The following is a 16,036-nucleotide window of genomic DNA, read 5'->3' on the forward strand; positions in this document are numbered from 1 at the left end:
GATAGACATCCAGGATATCCTTAAAGATATCATTTATCAAATACTGGAATGTCGCGGGAGCATTACAGAGTCCGAATGGCATGACGGTGTATTCAAACAACCCGTAACGGGTGCGGAACGCCGTCAGCCATTCGTCTCCAGATCTTACTCGAATTAAATTATAGGCTCCTCTAAGGTCAAGCTTGGTAAAGAATTTAGCTCCCTGTAGTCTCTCAATAAGCTCCGGAATCAGTGGGAGAGGATAACGATTCTTTACTGTCCTTTTATTTAGTTGTCTATAATCGATTATTGGGCGTAAAGATCCGTCTTTGTTTTTTACAAAGAACATCCCCGCACCTGCTGGGGATGTAGAAGGACGGATAAAGCCTTTCCTTAGGTTATCATCAAGGTATGTTTTCAAGTGGTCTAGTTCAGGTTTTGACAATGGAAAGATGTGTCCATAAGGGATATCTGATCCTGGGAGGAGCTCAATAGGACAGTCATACTTCCTATGTGGAGGAAGTTTTTCTGACTCTTTTTTACTAAAAACGTCATTGAAGTCAGCATATTCTTGAGGTATGTCTAATTCTAAAGGTTTCTCTATAGTATGCAGTATGAGTGGTGGGAAACAAGTTGTCTTACAGTAGTGAGAGTTAAAACAAATGGAGAATGGTGACCAGACTATACAGGGGTTGTGTAGTGATAGCCAGTTTAACCCTAGAATGATGGGTACAATGGGGGATGAAATGACATCAAAAGTTTGAAATTCCCTATGATGGTCTTGTGTCACTACAAGTAAAGGTACAGTTTCATACATTACGGGGCCTGAGGCCATATTATTACCATCAATAACTCGCAAATACACAGGAGTCTGCTTTTTCACCAAAGGTATTTTATTATCCTTAGTATATTGTACATCAATATAGTTTGCAGTTGCTCCTGAATCAATGATTCCACTGGCGTTGAGGCGACATTGGTCCCACTGTAAAAGAAGTGGGAATTTATGGTAGGTTGTAGCAGAGGTATAACTACCTAAACATTCAGTATGTGACATTGTCTTACCACGGCTCTGTCGCTGAAGCGCAGGACAGTCCTTAACCCCATGGTCCTCTGCTGCACAATACATGCAGAGATTTTGACTGCGGCGTCTTAGTTTCTCCTGTGCTGTAAGCGGTCCTTTCACAAACCCAATGTCCATAGGCACAGTGGGGGGCTTTATTGGTGGTATGTGTGCAGGGGTGTGGGTATGACGTTTTTGAGTGGTGTCCTGGTAAGACCTTTCCTGTTGCCTTTCCCTAAGGCGTCTATCAATAGTGATACTGAGATTTATTAATTCTTCTAAGGTGGGGGGAAGGTCAACTCGAGATAACTCATCTTTAATACCTTCAGACAAGCCTAGTCGGAATTGATTCCTTAGAGAAAGGTTATTCCATTGGCTATCTTTTGCCCATTTCTTAAATTCAGTGATATACTCCTCTACATATCTTTTCTTTTGCTTCAATGACCTCATAGCATTTTCGGCAGTCATTTGTTTATATGGATCATCATACAACTGGGCTAAGGCGGTAAAGAAAGCATCTAATGAATTGAGTATGTTATCATTTGTTTCAAAAAAACTGTTTGCCCAGCTCCTGGGCTCACCTCTAAGAAAAGATATGGTTGTTAGAACCTTTACTCTATCTGTGGGATATGTCTGTGGTTTTAGGGTAAACAAAAGAAAACATGCATTTCTAAAATCTCTGAATTGTGTTCTATCACCTTTAAATAATTCAGGGAGACTGACTTGTGGTTCTATAGCATGAATTTTTGTTTCTACAATATCTTTTATATAAGCTTTTAAATTATCATTTTCTGCCTTTAGGGTATTTAACCCATCAGTGAGTAAATCTACCCTATGACTAAGGGTTTGCATGTGTGCAGTTAACTCAGCTGGGTCCATGTTTATTTTTCTGGCTTAGTATTCTGTCAGGATTTAAGTCTTGCCGTATCCTGTAAGGCAAGGAATTTATTTTTAAGAACCTCAACTGCTGAGTTAAAAGAAATAAACTTAAAATACTATGTGTGTTGTTCAAAGAATACTGGGATTTATCATTAATTACTATCAGAGTAAAAGATAGTCCCAGACATCATAGTTCAGTTATTAGCAGGGGTTAATGGTGATTACACTACAGCTGCCACCTGTGAGTAAACACTAAACAATTGCAGCAGTGTAACACATAGAAACCCCAGTATGGATACATAGAAAAATATAATTACAAACTAGTTTGGAATTTCAGTAGTACAGGCAATAAAAAAAGATCAGGCAAAAAGCTAAATAATAAGTAACTAACTTTAGTGAGTATTTTAAGATAGCTAATTAAAGTTGGCTCAGATAGATTTAGCAATTGCAAATATATATGATAAACAAGAGTCTGGTATGCTCATATATGATTTGAGTCACAGGAGAGTGAATGTTAAGAGCAGGTCTTACTTGAGAAATTATTAGAGGGTCCGCAGGAATTAGGAGCTTGCAAGTCCTGGCAGTCTGGGAGACAGTGCAGCTGAACTGTGTGTTGCTGCTGTGTGAAGCAGGATGGCGTGTGACGTCACAGCTCTGTGAAATCCGGAACTGACAGGCAAAAGAGGCAGACACAGTTTGCAGAGAAGATAGGCTTGGCTGTAGCAGTCCTATAGCATAAGACTCCAATACTAAGCAACTAGGAGAGTGTGATAAGGAGTTATATAGGGCTGAAGCAGGATAGACACTCCCATATTTAAAGGGACATGACAGACAGACATTTGATAAATAGGCCTCAAAATCTCTATCTTTCTCTCTCTTTATGTCTTTGTATCTCTATCTTTCTCTCTTTTAATGTCTCTAAATCTCTATCTTTCTCTCTCTTTATGTCTCTATATCTCTATCTTTCTCTCTCTTTATGTCTCTATATCTCTATCTTTCTCTCTCTTTATGTCTCTATATCTCTATCTTTCTCTCTTTTAATGTCTCTATATCACTATCTTTCTCTCTTTTAATATCTCTATATCGCTATCTTTCTCTCTCTTTATGTCTCTATATCACTATCTTTCTCTCTTTTATTTATTTATTTATTTTTTTAATCAAAGTTTTTTATTGAGGGAGAAAGGAAAACATAAATCAAAAATAGTGCATCCGACATAAATTCACAAAATAGCATAATACCAGCATAGATATATGAGAAACAATAAAACAAAGCAACTTCCTACACGTAATTAGAATAACTAATGTCAGAAGCGCTGCTCTTGTTCATCTGAGTCTAGGGACTATCGAACCCTCAATTTGTTTTTGTTTTTCTGTTGGTATCTTGCAGCCCCATCTCAAGGGGGCTGAGGGGTACTATCATATGCTTGAATTTGGAAGAGAAAAAAAGATCATGTTGACCTGGCGTATCAATTATATCTCTCCGGTCTCTGGCATAGGGAGGTGACCAGAGTAGAAGGAAAAAGAGGTAAGCCAAGAAGAGAAAAAGAAGAAATAGGAAGGAAGGGGGGGAGGGGAGGGAAAGAGAAAAAAAAAAAAAGTGTACCTATACAGAGAGTTCCTGTTTCCAGAAGTCTTTCTGCACTTATCATTGGATCTGTATCCAATCGGACCATATCTCCCAATAGTCTTCCATTCGATCGAGTGAACTATATACCGATTTTTCCATTGTCGCCAGAAATTGCACAATTTTGCAGACAGCAGTCAATGAGGGTGGCTCTAGCTGCTTCCACGCTCTAGCAATACACAGTTTTGTGGCAGAGATGATGTATATTAACAGTTGTTTATTATGTTTAGATAGTCCGGCATCAAACACATGAAAGACGACACACTGGGGGGTCAAAGTTACAGGGAGATTCATGGAGTGGAGCAAGGTCTCCACATCTCGCCAAAGAGACACCAGCTTCGGGCACTGCCACCATATGTGGAGGTCAGAGCCTTCCTCACCACACTGTCGCCAGCATAATGGAGACGAGCCCATAAACATTTTGGACAATTTAGTGGGCACTCTATGCCATTTCAACAGAAGTTTGATATAGCCTTCAAAAATAGTCACGCAATGTAGTGTCTTTTTTGAGTTATAGCCCTGTCAATATCAAGTTCAGAAAGTGTCGAGTTTATGTCTCTGCACCACATTTTAATCTGCCACGGGAGACCTTTAGATTGGTCATGGAGTAGAGCTCTATAATGGAAAGTAAGTGGCTTGTAACCTCCCAGTCCACTTTGCCATCTATGCTCCCATTTAGAGAGCTGTCTGAGGTTTTGTTTAGGGAAGTCCCATGATTTTAGTAGGCTCAATAACCTATAGCATTCAAATCTCAGCCAACGGGGGGGTCATCAATTGAATTAATGATCTGTGAGACTGACATCAGAGTATTGCTATAGTAGAAGCGTTCAGATACCGAATGTTGCCCAGTATCCCAGAAATCAGTATGAACACCAGGCAAATTCCAAATTAGGCCTCTCATCTGGTGTATTGGGGAGGGGTGCGGAGCGATCTCGGAATGATGTCTAAGGCCATGCCATAGACTGATGTTTTGTTGAATAATAGGATTTGCAATTAGTTTAGTTATGGACTTATAACTAGGAACCCATATGACGTCTGAGAGATTTAGGTTCCGAGGTATAGACATCTCCTCCAAACCATACCAGCCTGGTTTTTCTGCGCCGGGGCCCCAGGCAGCTATATGGGAGAGTCTTGTTGCCTCATAATATAGAAAAATATTTGGGAAGGCTACTCCCCCTCTAGCATATTCCCTTTGCATGATCTTATGCCCAATCCTGGGTGTTTTACCCTCCCAGACATATTTAGTAAATGTCTGGTGTATCTGTTGGAGTATGCTATGTGGAATGTTTAGTGGGATACATCGAAAGATATACAAGGCCTTAGGGAGTAGAGACATTTTAACGGTGGCCACACGACCCAGCCAAGAAATTTCTTTAAAATCCCATCTGCGAGTTAGAATTTGTAATTCTGTTAGTAATGAGTCAAAGTTGAGTTTAATCACAGAGCTAATGTCGGCACTAAGCTTTATGCCCAAGTGTGTGAGGGAAGAGGAAGACCACTGGAAGTCATGACTACTCTGTAGAACAGTAAGCTGTTCTTCGGGAATATTAATACAGTACAGTATGCTTCGGTTTTGGTTACATTGACTTTATAGAAACTAAACCTGCCAAATTGTTCCAATAATGAGAAGACCGATTTAATCGAGGAGATGGGATCGGTGAGAAGAATTGTAACATCGTCAGCAAGACGATTTTCTCCTCCCTATCATTCACAGGGACGCCTTTGATTTGTGGGGAATCTCTTATGGCCTGTGCTAGGGGTTCCATTGCTAGGGCAAAGATCAAAGGGGACAGTGGACAGCCCTGTCTAGTGCCGTTTGAAATATTAAATTTAGGGGAACAAAATCCCATACCTCTCACCCTAGCACATGGATTAGAATATAATACCCTAATCATGTCAATTGCTTGTCGGGGGAATCCAAAGACCTTCAGCACCTCCCATAGATACTCCCATCTGACCCTGTCAAAGGCCTTCTCGGCGTCTAGTATCTTTCTCTCTTTTAATGTCTCTATATCACTATCTTTCTCTCTCTTTATGTCTCTATATCTCTATCTTTCTCTCTCTTTATGTCTCTATATCTATATCTTTCTCTCTCTTTATGTCTCTATATCTCTATCTTTCTCTCTTTTAATGTCTCTATATCACTATCTTTCTCTCTTTTAATGTCTCTATATCGCTATCTTTCTCTCTCTTTATGTCTCTATATCACTATCTTTCTCTCTATTTATGTCTCTATATAACTATCTTTCTCTCTCTTTATGTCTCTATATCTCTATCTTTCTCTCTCTTTATGTCTCTGTATCTCTATCTTTCTCGCTTTTTATGTCTCTATGAGGCCAATCTCTCAAGCCGTCAACTTTCTTGCATTCAATGGCACTAATAGGCTCGCCTAACATCGCCTAACATCACGGCCGTGGACCTGAATACGATCTCCATATTTATTAAAAATAAATATTTTTAATCTCGATCTCGCTGCTATTTGGCTTTTTACCAACTTTATTTATACCCTGTTACTAAACACTGCCACTATACTAAAATGTTTAACCCCTATCCTGCTGCTCCTGGACCCCACCGCAACTAAATAAAAGTATTAATCGCCATTCCGCCACTCCCGGACCCCACTGCAACTAAATAAAAGTATTAACCCCCATTCTGCCACTCCCGGACCCCACTGCAACTAAATAAAAGTATTTACCCCCATTCCGCCGCTCCCGGACGCCACGCAACTTAATAAAAGTATTAACCCCTATTCCGCCACTCCCGGGCCACACAGCAACTAAATTAATGTATTAACCCCTGGCCTACCACATCACTACCACTTACTAAACCTATTAACCCCTAAACCGCCAGCCCCCCACATCCCCACAAACTAAATTAAGCTCTTAACCCCTTAACCTAACAACCCGCTAACTTTACATTAAAATTACAACATCCCTATCTTATAATAAATTTAAACTTACCTGTAGAATTAAATTAAACTATATTAAACTATTAATTAAGCTTCCCTAACTATTATACTTAAATTACATTAAACTACCAATTAAATTAACTATATTACATATTTAAAAACCTAACCCTACTTAAATTATTTAAATCTACAATTAAAAATTACTAAATTAAAAAATAATTTAAAATAAAAAACCACAGTATCAAAAATAAAAAAGAATTACACCTAATCTAATAGCCCTATCAAAATAAAAAAGCCCCCCAAAATAAAAAAAAAAACCTAGCCTACAATAAACTACCAATGGCCCTTAAAAGGGCCTTTTGCAGGGCATTGCCCCAAAGAAATCAGCTCTTTTACCTGTAAAAAAAATACAAACATCCCCCCAACAGTAAAACCCACCACCCACACAACCAACCCCCCCCCCCCCCCCAATAAAAACGCTATCTAAAAAACCTAAGCTCCCCATTGCCCTGAAAAGGGCATTTGTATGGGCATTTAGCTCTTTTACTGCCTCTCATACTATATATATATAAATAAATATATATATATATATATATATATATATGTATGTGGGTGTTATGTCAGAAATCTTTTGCAAACATATTTACATGTCCCTAAATTCCTTTTTTATTGTTCTAAACAATTTTGTTTTTCATATCTCTGTGTTTATTTATACCACTATATGAATATAGTGTAAATGTATTATTATTCTGGACAGGAATAATTGCAAATATAACATGTAATCAGAGTATCATATGTATTTATTTTCAATCAATGGATATTTTAAGAGCTGGGCCAGTTTTCTCTCTGTACCTGTGTAACCCCTCCTGATTGCAATAGAGTTTTAAAAACCACCCCTACACAGGTGTTATAAAATAGGCTGGCATATAAGATGACCTTTCCAACTGAAAAAGAAATTCAAGAGAAGGAAGAAATACACTGAAAATAGCATGACAGTAAAGGGGTGATTTTAATTTCTGCTGTATCTAAATCATGACAGTTTAATGTTAGGTGGGCTATCACTTTGAGCTATCAGTTTAAGATTATTTTGAATCAAACATCTATTCAAATTTTAAAATCCTTTTCTAAAATATTACACTGTGTGTCCTAATGTCAGCATCAATGTTTATCTTTAATACTAATTTCACATATACATACTTTCAAAGTATAATACACAATGTAGTAACAAATGGCACTTACAAGTTCTGATGAGCGATCAATGACACAAGTATCGAGCATTTTGATTCGTTAGTGATAGTTTAAAATGTACATTTGAATCAGATTGGCTGATATCATAAATCATGTGATTATGCATATTCCAATCAAAAGTGGTTGAAAAATTTACTAGTGTGTGGGTTGTTTAGGAGTTTGCATCATAATTGGTGCGAAAAGTGTTGAGTCAAAATTGATGCAAAGTGGAGAGTGGGACTTGTATTACTTGGGTTAAACATGGTGCACATAGAGTTTTCACAAAAAATAAAAAGAAAGGTTAGCTATCTTATGTTATGTATTTCATTTTTATCTCTATATCTATTAGTGCGACAAGTTTGGGGCAAAACTTTTCACAAATATGTAGAAACAATATTGTCCCCTTGTTTTGTAATGAGAGACACATTTGTAGCATAATCTATAAGTAGTAATGAATTTTTCATTTTTATCTCTATATCTACTAGTGCACCAAATGTGTAGCAATACTATTGTTTGATTTAGAAAGGGTATACAATATTAATAGAGTTTCTAATTTACTTTTATTATGTAATATACTTCATTCTCTTGCAGCATCGAACATAAGCTTTCTGTGTTTTCAGACTCCCATTGAGTTCTATGGCATCCGCGACCTCAAGGGTAGCGGATTGAAAACTAGGTACGCTGCATTGGAATACACGCAAGCGTATCTGTTAAATGTTTGATAAATTGGGAAAAGTGTCAAATAGAGTCAAATGTGAATTCGAAACATCTGTAATGACTCAAGCATCGATCTGTGTCGGATTGAGATTGCGGGATCGTATTTTACGTCACAAATTCCGTGGATCAATCTCATGACAGATACGATGCAGAATTCAAGCGTATTTTCAGTTGACGCTTTGATATATTCACCCCTATGGGCGCCATGTACTAAGGCGTCAATTTTTTCGCACAGACCGTATCGAAATAACCCGCCGGCATTCGCACCATGCGGATGGCACTTCGTTACATGAATGTACTAAAAACCAAGCCGTAAAATTTCGCGTCTATTGTGTGTCGAAGACAATCGGATTATTAATAACTTTGAAGCTTCGTTCGGCGCGAAAGAGCAAAGTTAAGAAGCAGTCTGCGACCTGATTGATTTAGTTCTTTACCCACGTGACGATCTAGGTGTCATAATCGCCAGACAAGCGGCAATGTCTGGCTGCTGACATGTATAAGAATGTGCATTTTCCCAGAAATCTTGGAATATTGTTTATTTACTTTTCGGTATTCGCTGATGCCAATTATAACGCTAGACACAGCTTGGAATGAACCGGTGGCAAAAAAGTGTAAGGCTGCCAACAGTTTTAATAGTCTGGGTATGGCTTGTGAACGCGCTGTCATTGGTTCAAGGTATTCTGCTATTTCATTGTAAAGTTGCATAATAGCTTCTCTGTCCAAACGGAATCTCTGGATAATCTCTCGATCAGAAATGCTTTCCAAACCCATACGTGGAAGGAAAACTCTAGGGACTCTAATTCTTCTACCTCTCCTTCTTTGCAAGTTGTCAACCGGTGCCTGTATAGCCCTTCTTCCTCGTAATTGAATTAATCGGAAAAGAAACATGTGTAAAAGTGTCTCCATCTTCATTCACTGATCCAAAAACCAATAATGCTACAATAGTAGTCTAGTCCTTTCACTTAAGTACTTCTACCTGGCGTCAGGTTGATACCCCCTATAGTTTTCTATTGTATTCGCTACCTAAATGGTCGCGAAGCAAATCACGCGAAGTTACAGTGAAAGTTGGAGCGGGTGGATTAGTTGTAACATTCATAATTTCCGATTACAGCGAATTTACGTGCGATCGAACATGTAGTAAGTGGAAAAAGGCTTCGGAACGATGAGTTGAGTAAAATTACGATCGCTGATGAAAATAGTGGTTTTTCGAGCAGATCGCAGATTGGTACATACGAGAAGCAGATCGTGAGCAAATTTTGACGCGGAAATACAGACGGACGGTCACTTCGAAGCTTAGTACATGGCGCCCTATATCTCTATGTTTCTCTCTCTTTATGCCTCTATATCTCTATCTTTCTCTCTCTTTATGTCTCTATATCTTTCTCTCTTTATGTCTCTATGGCCCCTATTTAACAAGGTCTGGCGGACCTGATCCGACAGTGCGGATCAGGTCCGCCAGACCTTACTGAATACGGAGAGCAATACGCTCTCCGTATTCAGCATTGCACCAGCAGCTCACAAGAGCTGCTGGTGCAACGCCGCCCCAGCTGACTCGCGGACAATCGGCCATCAGCAGGGAGGTGTCAATCAATCAATCGGGTTGAATTCTGGCGATGTCTGTCCGTCTGCTCAGAGCAGGCGGACAGGTTATGGAGCAGCGGTCTTTGTGACTGCTGCTTCATAACTGCTGTTTCTGGTGAGCCTGCAGGCTCGCCAGAAACACGGCACATCAAGCTCCATACGGAGCTTGATAGATAGGCCCCATAATCTCTATCTTTCTCTTTCTTTATGTCTCTCTCTCTCTCTTTATGCCACTATAGCTTTATTTTTCTCTTTCTTTATGTCTCTCTCTCTCTCTCTCTCTCTCTTTATGCCACTATATCTTTATTTTTCTCTCTCTCTATGTTTCAGTCTCTCTCTCTTATTTCCTCTCTCTATGGATCTGATTATCTAAACCTCACGGCTCTGGTCAGATGATCTATAACGTTTTGTCAGTTCCGCGAGGTACCTCAAAGCCTTTTAAATAAGCTGATTTGTTTTCTTGAGAGTTGATTATCTCTCTATGCAGAGCTCTGGATGTGAAGGAGAGACACCTACATTGCAAAATAATGCTCAAAAAAGCCTCCAAAGATTTAGCGAGATTTCTCTCCAAGCCAGCAAATTTTTGATCAGAAGACCTTAAAGGGACAGTCTAGCCAAAATTAAACTTTTATGATTCAGATAGAGCAGCAATCTTAAGCAAATTTACTCCTATTGTCAATTTTTCTTTGTTCTCTTGCTGTTTTTGAATGTAAGCTTAGTAGCTGGGCCATTTTTGGTTCAGCACCTGGGTAGCACTTGCTGATTGGTGGCTAACTTTAGACACCAATCAGCAAGGGATACCTAGGTACTGAACCAAAAATGGGCTGGCTTCTAAGCTTACATTTCGGCTTTTTCAAATAAAGATAGCAAGATAATGAAAAAAAATTGATATTAAGAGTAAATTGGAAAGTAGCTTAAAATCACTGCTCTATCTGAATCATAAAAGTTTAATTTTGACTAGACTGTTCCTTTAAGTCGCTGTATCTCTCTCTCTTTCTTTCTCTCTATATGGGCCTGATATTCAAATCCTCGCAAAGTCTTGTTGGTAGAAGAACAGATTTTATCTTGAGAAATGTTTATGTTGCTATGAAGTGATCATTATGTGAAATAGAGACTCCTACATTACAATGCAAGGTCTAAAAAAAATCCCAAAGATTTTGTGTGATTTCTCTCTATGACGGCGAGGTTTTACACATCTGATCCTATGTCTCTGTATCTCTCTCTTTCTCTCTCACCCTCTCTCTCTCTTTCTTTTACTCTCTTTATTCCTCTGTATCCCTCTCTTTCTCTCTCTCTCACCTACTCTCTATCTTTCTTTCACTCTCGATTTCTCTGTATCTCTCTTTCTTTCACTGACTCTCTCTTTGTGTTTTTCTCTTTCTATGTGCAGCTATGTAAGAAATATGGCTCAGTATTCACAGTTTGGAAACTGACGGAGCCGGTTGTGGTTCTTTGTGGTTATGAGACAGTGAAAGATGCCCTGGTGACGCACTCAGAGCAGTTCAGTGCACGTCCGCACAACCCTGTGATACACATGTTCAGCAAAGGATACAGTAAGATTGTCACTTTGTCATGCAATATACTTAATGCTCTTGTTAAGACCTGTTGATGCAAGATACACAGTTATGTGGTGCTTGGTGGTGACCCTAGGCTGTTTGACCTCAAAGGTGCCCTGAATTTGTAGTATGGTTTTCCAAAGAAGTAGCACATGCTGTAAAGACAAAAAAGATAGCTTATAAAAATTACAGACACACACAGTCAGATGATGATATAAAAAAAATTTGGAGACTCCAACAAAAAAAGACTAAGCAGTTAATTAGGAAGGTTAAAGCTCATGCAGAAGAGAAGATAGCAAAGTCAGTAAAACATTGGGACAAAACATTATTTAGATATATCAGTTAAAGAAGAAAAAATAAGGTTTGAATAGTAAAATTGAAAACAGTCTCGATGATTACTTCTGTTCTGTTTTTACAAAAGATTGTAAAGATAGAATGTCTACATTAAGGGATGCTACAAAAAATGGAAACAAGTTTAACACTAATCTTTTTACAGAGGATGAGGTTTTGTTAGCATTATAAAAAATAAACGTAAAAAAGTCAGTGGGTCCTAATAATATTCATCCAAGGGTTTCGATCAGTTTTAACTTCCCACTTTAACTGATCTGTTTAATCAGTCACTATTAACAGGCGCTGTTCCAGATGATTTGAGAATAGCAAATGTAGTAGTTCTTCATAAAAAGGGCAGTAGGGAAGAATCAGGTAACTGCAGGCCAGTTAGTTTAACTTCAGTAGTAGGGAAATTAATGGAAAGTCTCTTAAAACAAAGAATTATGACTTACATAAAGACAAACAATTTAGAAGAACAAAATCAGCATGGTTTTACTTTCGGGAGATCATGTCAGACTAATCTAATTGATTTCTTTGATTATGTAACATAAGTATTAGAACAGGGTGGAGCACTTGATGTAGCGAGATGTCGAGATTTCAGCAAAGCATTTGACACCGTCCCACACAACAAACTAATTCACAAACTGTATCTCCTTGGTCTAGGCTCAAAAATTGGGAACTGGGTAGAATTCTGGCTAAGGACAGAAAACAAAGTGTCTTAGTAAATTTAGTACATTCAGAGGGGGATGTTACTAGTGGTGTTCCTCAGGCGTCAGTTCTGGGGCCTGTTTTGTTTAACATATTTATCAGAGATATCAGCAAAGGTCTACAGGGGAAAGTGTGTCTGTTTCTAGATGATACAAAATTTGTAATAGAGTAGATGTTCCAGGGGGTAGACAAAATGATAAATGATAAACAACTATTGGAGGATTGGACAAATGACTGAGATGTAAAGTTTAACACAGCAAAATGTAAAATTATGCATTTAGGGAAGAAAAGTCAAAATGTTAATTACACACTCAATGACACTTCACTGAGTGTTACAATGTTAAAAAATGTGTTTTAATTGGATTGGTGCATTAATACGGTCCTTGCATCTATCATCTGGAGTAGAAGTGGGTAGACAACCCAACACCAGGTGTCAATGAGCTGGGACACTAGAATCTCCATTTCATCCATACAGACTTGCCTAATCAAGCTTTAACCTAGGATATGGAGGTGGGAGACTAGCTGACACTTAGACATTTTCAATCGCTTTGACTAGAGCTATTGGAACATGTAATTGTGTGACTTCTATGCCTATGTGAGCTAGTCATTGACTCAAATTTAATCAATGAGTTGTTTGATCTGTTAAAACTCAAACATAAATTCTTTTAATTGTCCAAATTCTATCATTTAAGATTTTTGTTAAAATTAGTATATTTTTGCTGTTCCCGTTGAAAATAACAATTAGAAATCAAATCAAATATTTGGTAAAAAATGACTGCCCATATGAACTAAATCTGTCCAAAACGAACTTTGGGAAAATGTGAAACAAATCTATTGGACAAAAACTAATTGTTCATCTGTGAACATTGTTAGTAACTACCTTATGTGCTATGTCAGGTTCATTCATTTACAGGCACTTGCGGATGACAAATAAAATAGGACATTGTCATTGAATTGCAAGATCATGAATATGCTTGTTTTTTATGTATTGTTTATTTTACAATGAAGCAGTTTAAGGTAAAAATAGTACAGATGTTTTGAAGTGATTAATGGCTAATAGAAAAATGCTGGTTTAACAGCAGATGGGATTCATTGCACAAACATAAAAACCATTATAATCTTCCCCTTAAGGTTTTGGGACTGAAAACGGCCAACTCTGGCGTCACCTAAGGCGCTTCATGTTGACATCTCTGAGGAATTTTGGGATGGGAAAAAAATCTATGGAGGATCGAGTTCTAAACGAAGCACAGTACCTGCTGGCAGTGATCTCTGAAACGAAAGGTGGTGCACAAGTTATATTTTACTGATAAATATTAATATACTACAGTTGTTCTAGCAAACGATCTATACAAAGTAGAAATTACATGATGTCAAAATAATACTGAAGACATCAATGGAGACACTTTGCAAAAATTCAGTTCTGGAGTTTCATATTGTACCTGAAAAATTTAATTTGACTCATTGTGTGACATTCAATTACATTTCTAAAATGAGTCCTTCATAGAAGTCTAGAATTCCCAATAAAATTCCAGCAAGCTACTCAAAAGAGATGCTTATAGCTGTCCTTAGTGCCCCACCTGGTAATCTTTAGTGAACATACTGGAGAAGGTTGTTACCAAACTACTATATGGAAACAGCTGAATGGTTACAGTCTATCGTTAGCAGGGACAATGGGAGTTTAGTCCAGGGAGATTTGAGGGCATATTAGCAACAAGCTGGGGCATAGTGTGCTGGTGGCGTAGGGAGGGCAGATTGGAAACTATGTTATGGGATAATTTGTTCCTTAATTAAATGTTAAAAAATCTTCCTGTCCTCTAATCTCCTTCTTTTGCGGATTCTCTCCACCAACATAGGACACAGCTTCTGCCCTGTCAACTTCTCATACTATAACTCTTCATCTTGTCTCTTTCCCTCCTTCAGCTCCTTCCCATCTTTTGTCTTCTAACTCACGGCTCTATTCTATCCATTACTTCTGGTATCTTTCCCTCTACATTTCAACACATTTTGAATTCTTACCCCTCCAGGAGTGCCCTTTATGCTGCGCCAACACATTGCATGCACTATAACCAACATCATCAGCACAATTTTGTACGGAAAACGCTATGATTACCGGGACAAAGAGCTGTTGGACCTTACAGAAACAATAAGAAAGCACTTAAGTAATTTTCAATCAAAATTCCACCAGGTATAGTTCTGCTTTTCATAAATGACTTGTTAGTCTGTTTCAGAGTTAAGATAACATATTCTCTACACAGAGATTAATTATGAATTTATTCAAAAAAGTCAATATTAATTTGGAGTTGCCACCCACATTTCTAAAATGCTCCAGAATGCCCAGGAACTCCCACCGTCAACCATCCTATCCAGCTGGGCTACTTTAGCATAACAAAACAGACATACAACTATTTAAAGGGACATGATTCAGAAAGAGCATGAAATTAACAAAATGTTTCCAATTTATTTCTATAAAAAATGTACTTTATTCTTAAGGTATTCTTGGTTGATAAGAATATCTAGGTAGGTAGGTAGCTTGCAAGTGGCTGAAGAACTATATGGCCGCAGTAGATATTAGATAACAGCAGTGTTTGTACAGTGTATAACATTGTTACAAGCATTCTTGCAAAACTGCTGCAATATAGTGCTCGAGAAACTTCCAAGCTCTTGAGCCTACCTACCTGCTTTTCACCAAAGCATACCAAGAGAACAATGTAAATTTACTAAGGCAAGCAACTTGGAAACTGTTTTAAAATGTGTACAATCTTAAGCATATGTTGGGTTTGATGCCCATTTAACATTCACTTACATTCACAGATTCAGTTTGTAAGCATGTATCTATCGGTAGTGCTGCGGTTTATATTGTTATGTGCTTGTAGAGGTTCACCTTTGTTGTGAGTGAGATATTTACACAACAATCTATGCCAATGGGTAGAAAAGATAAGTGCAATAAAACATTCCATGAACAAAAGACCTAGCACAACCTAAATAACATCTATTAATCTAGCCCAATGTCTTTTAATATAACACTAACAATATATTATCTTTTATCCACTAGAGCACATACATACATTAATAACCATTAACATGATATTATAGGAAATGTTAATTAGTTGGTTTGTTGTATTTTATAAACATGCAACCTTTTCTCGGTGTCTCCAGATATGGCTTTCCCATGATATACAATCTTCTTCATCTTTACAGTTGTGCAATATATTCCCATTTCTACTGTACATTCCAGCCATCAGGAACCATGTCTTCCACTCAAGCTTGTACCTGCAGTCATTTCTTAAAAAGGAGATTAAACTTCACAAGCAGACCCTGAACACAAACACTTGCAGAGATTTCATGGACTACTTCCTACTGAAGATTAAAGAGGTAAAGTGACAGTGCTTAACAGATCATACGACGAAGGTGATGATCAACGTACTAAGGATGGAAAATATTATTATTGTTTGTTTATTTTAAAGCGC

General features: G+C 37.9%; 1 protein-coding gene across 1 annotated transcript in view; it reads left to right on the top strand.

Annotated features, from left to right (window-relative positions):
* Nucleotides 1-16,036, top strand: part of LOC128661205 (cytochrome P450 2C38) — a 233,922-nt gene that overhangs the window by 80,921 nt on the left and 136,965 nt on the right. The window contains exons 3-6 of the mRNA XM_053715461.1: nucleotides 11,366-11,528; nucleotides 13,701-13,850; nucleotides 14,594-14,754; nucleotides 15,768-15,941. Coding sequence (XP_053571436.1) covers nucleotides 11,366-11,528; nucleotides 13,701-13,850; nucleotides 14,594-14,754; nucleotides 15,768-15,941 — 648 coding nt within the window. The remainder of the gene's footprint in view (nucleotides 1-11,365; nucleotides 11,529-13,700; nucleotides 13,851-14,593; nucleotides 14,755-15,767; nucleotides 15,942-16,036) is intronic.

This window comes from Bombina bombina, chromosome 5, assembly GCF_027579735.1.
Source record: "Bombina bombina isolate aBomBom1 chromosome 5, aBomBom1.pri, whole genome shotgun sequence".
NCBI classification, from domain to species: domain Eukaryota; kingdom Metazoa; phylum Chordata; class Amphibia; order Anura; family Bombinatoridae; genus Bombina; species Bombina bombina.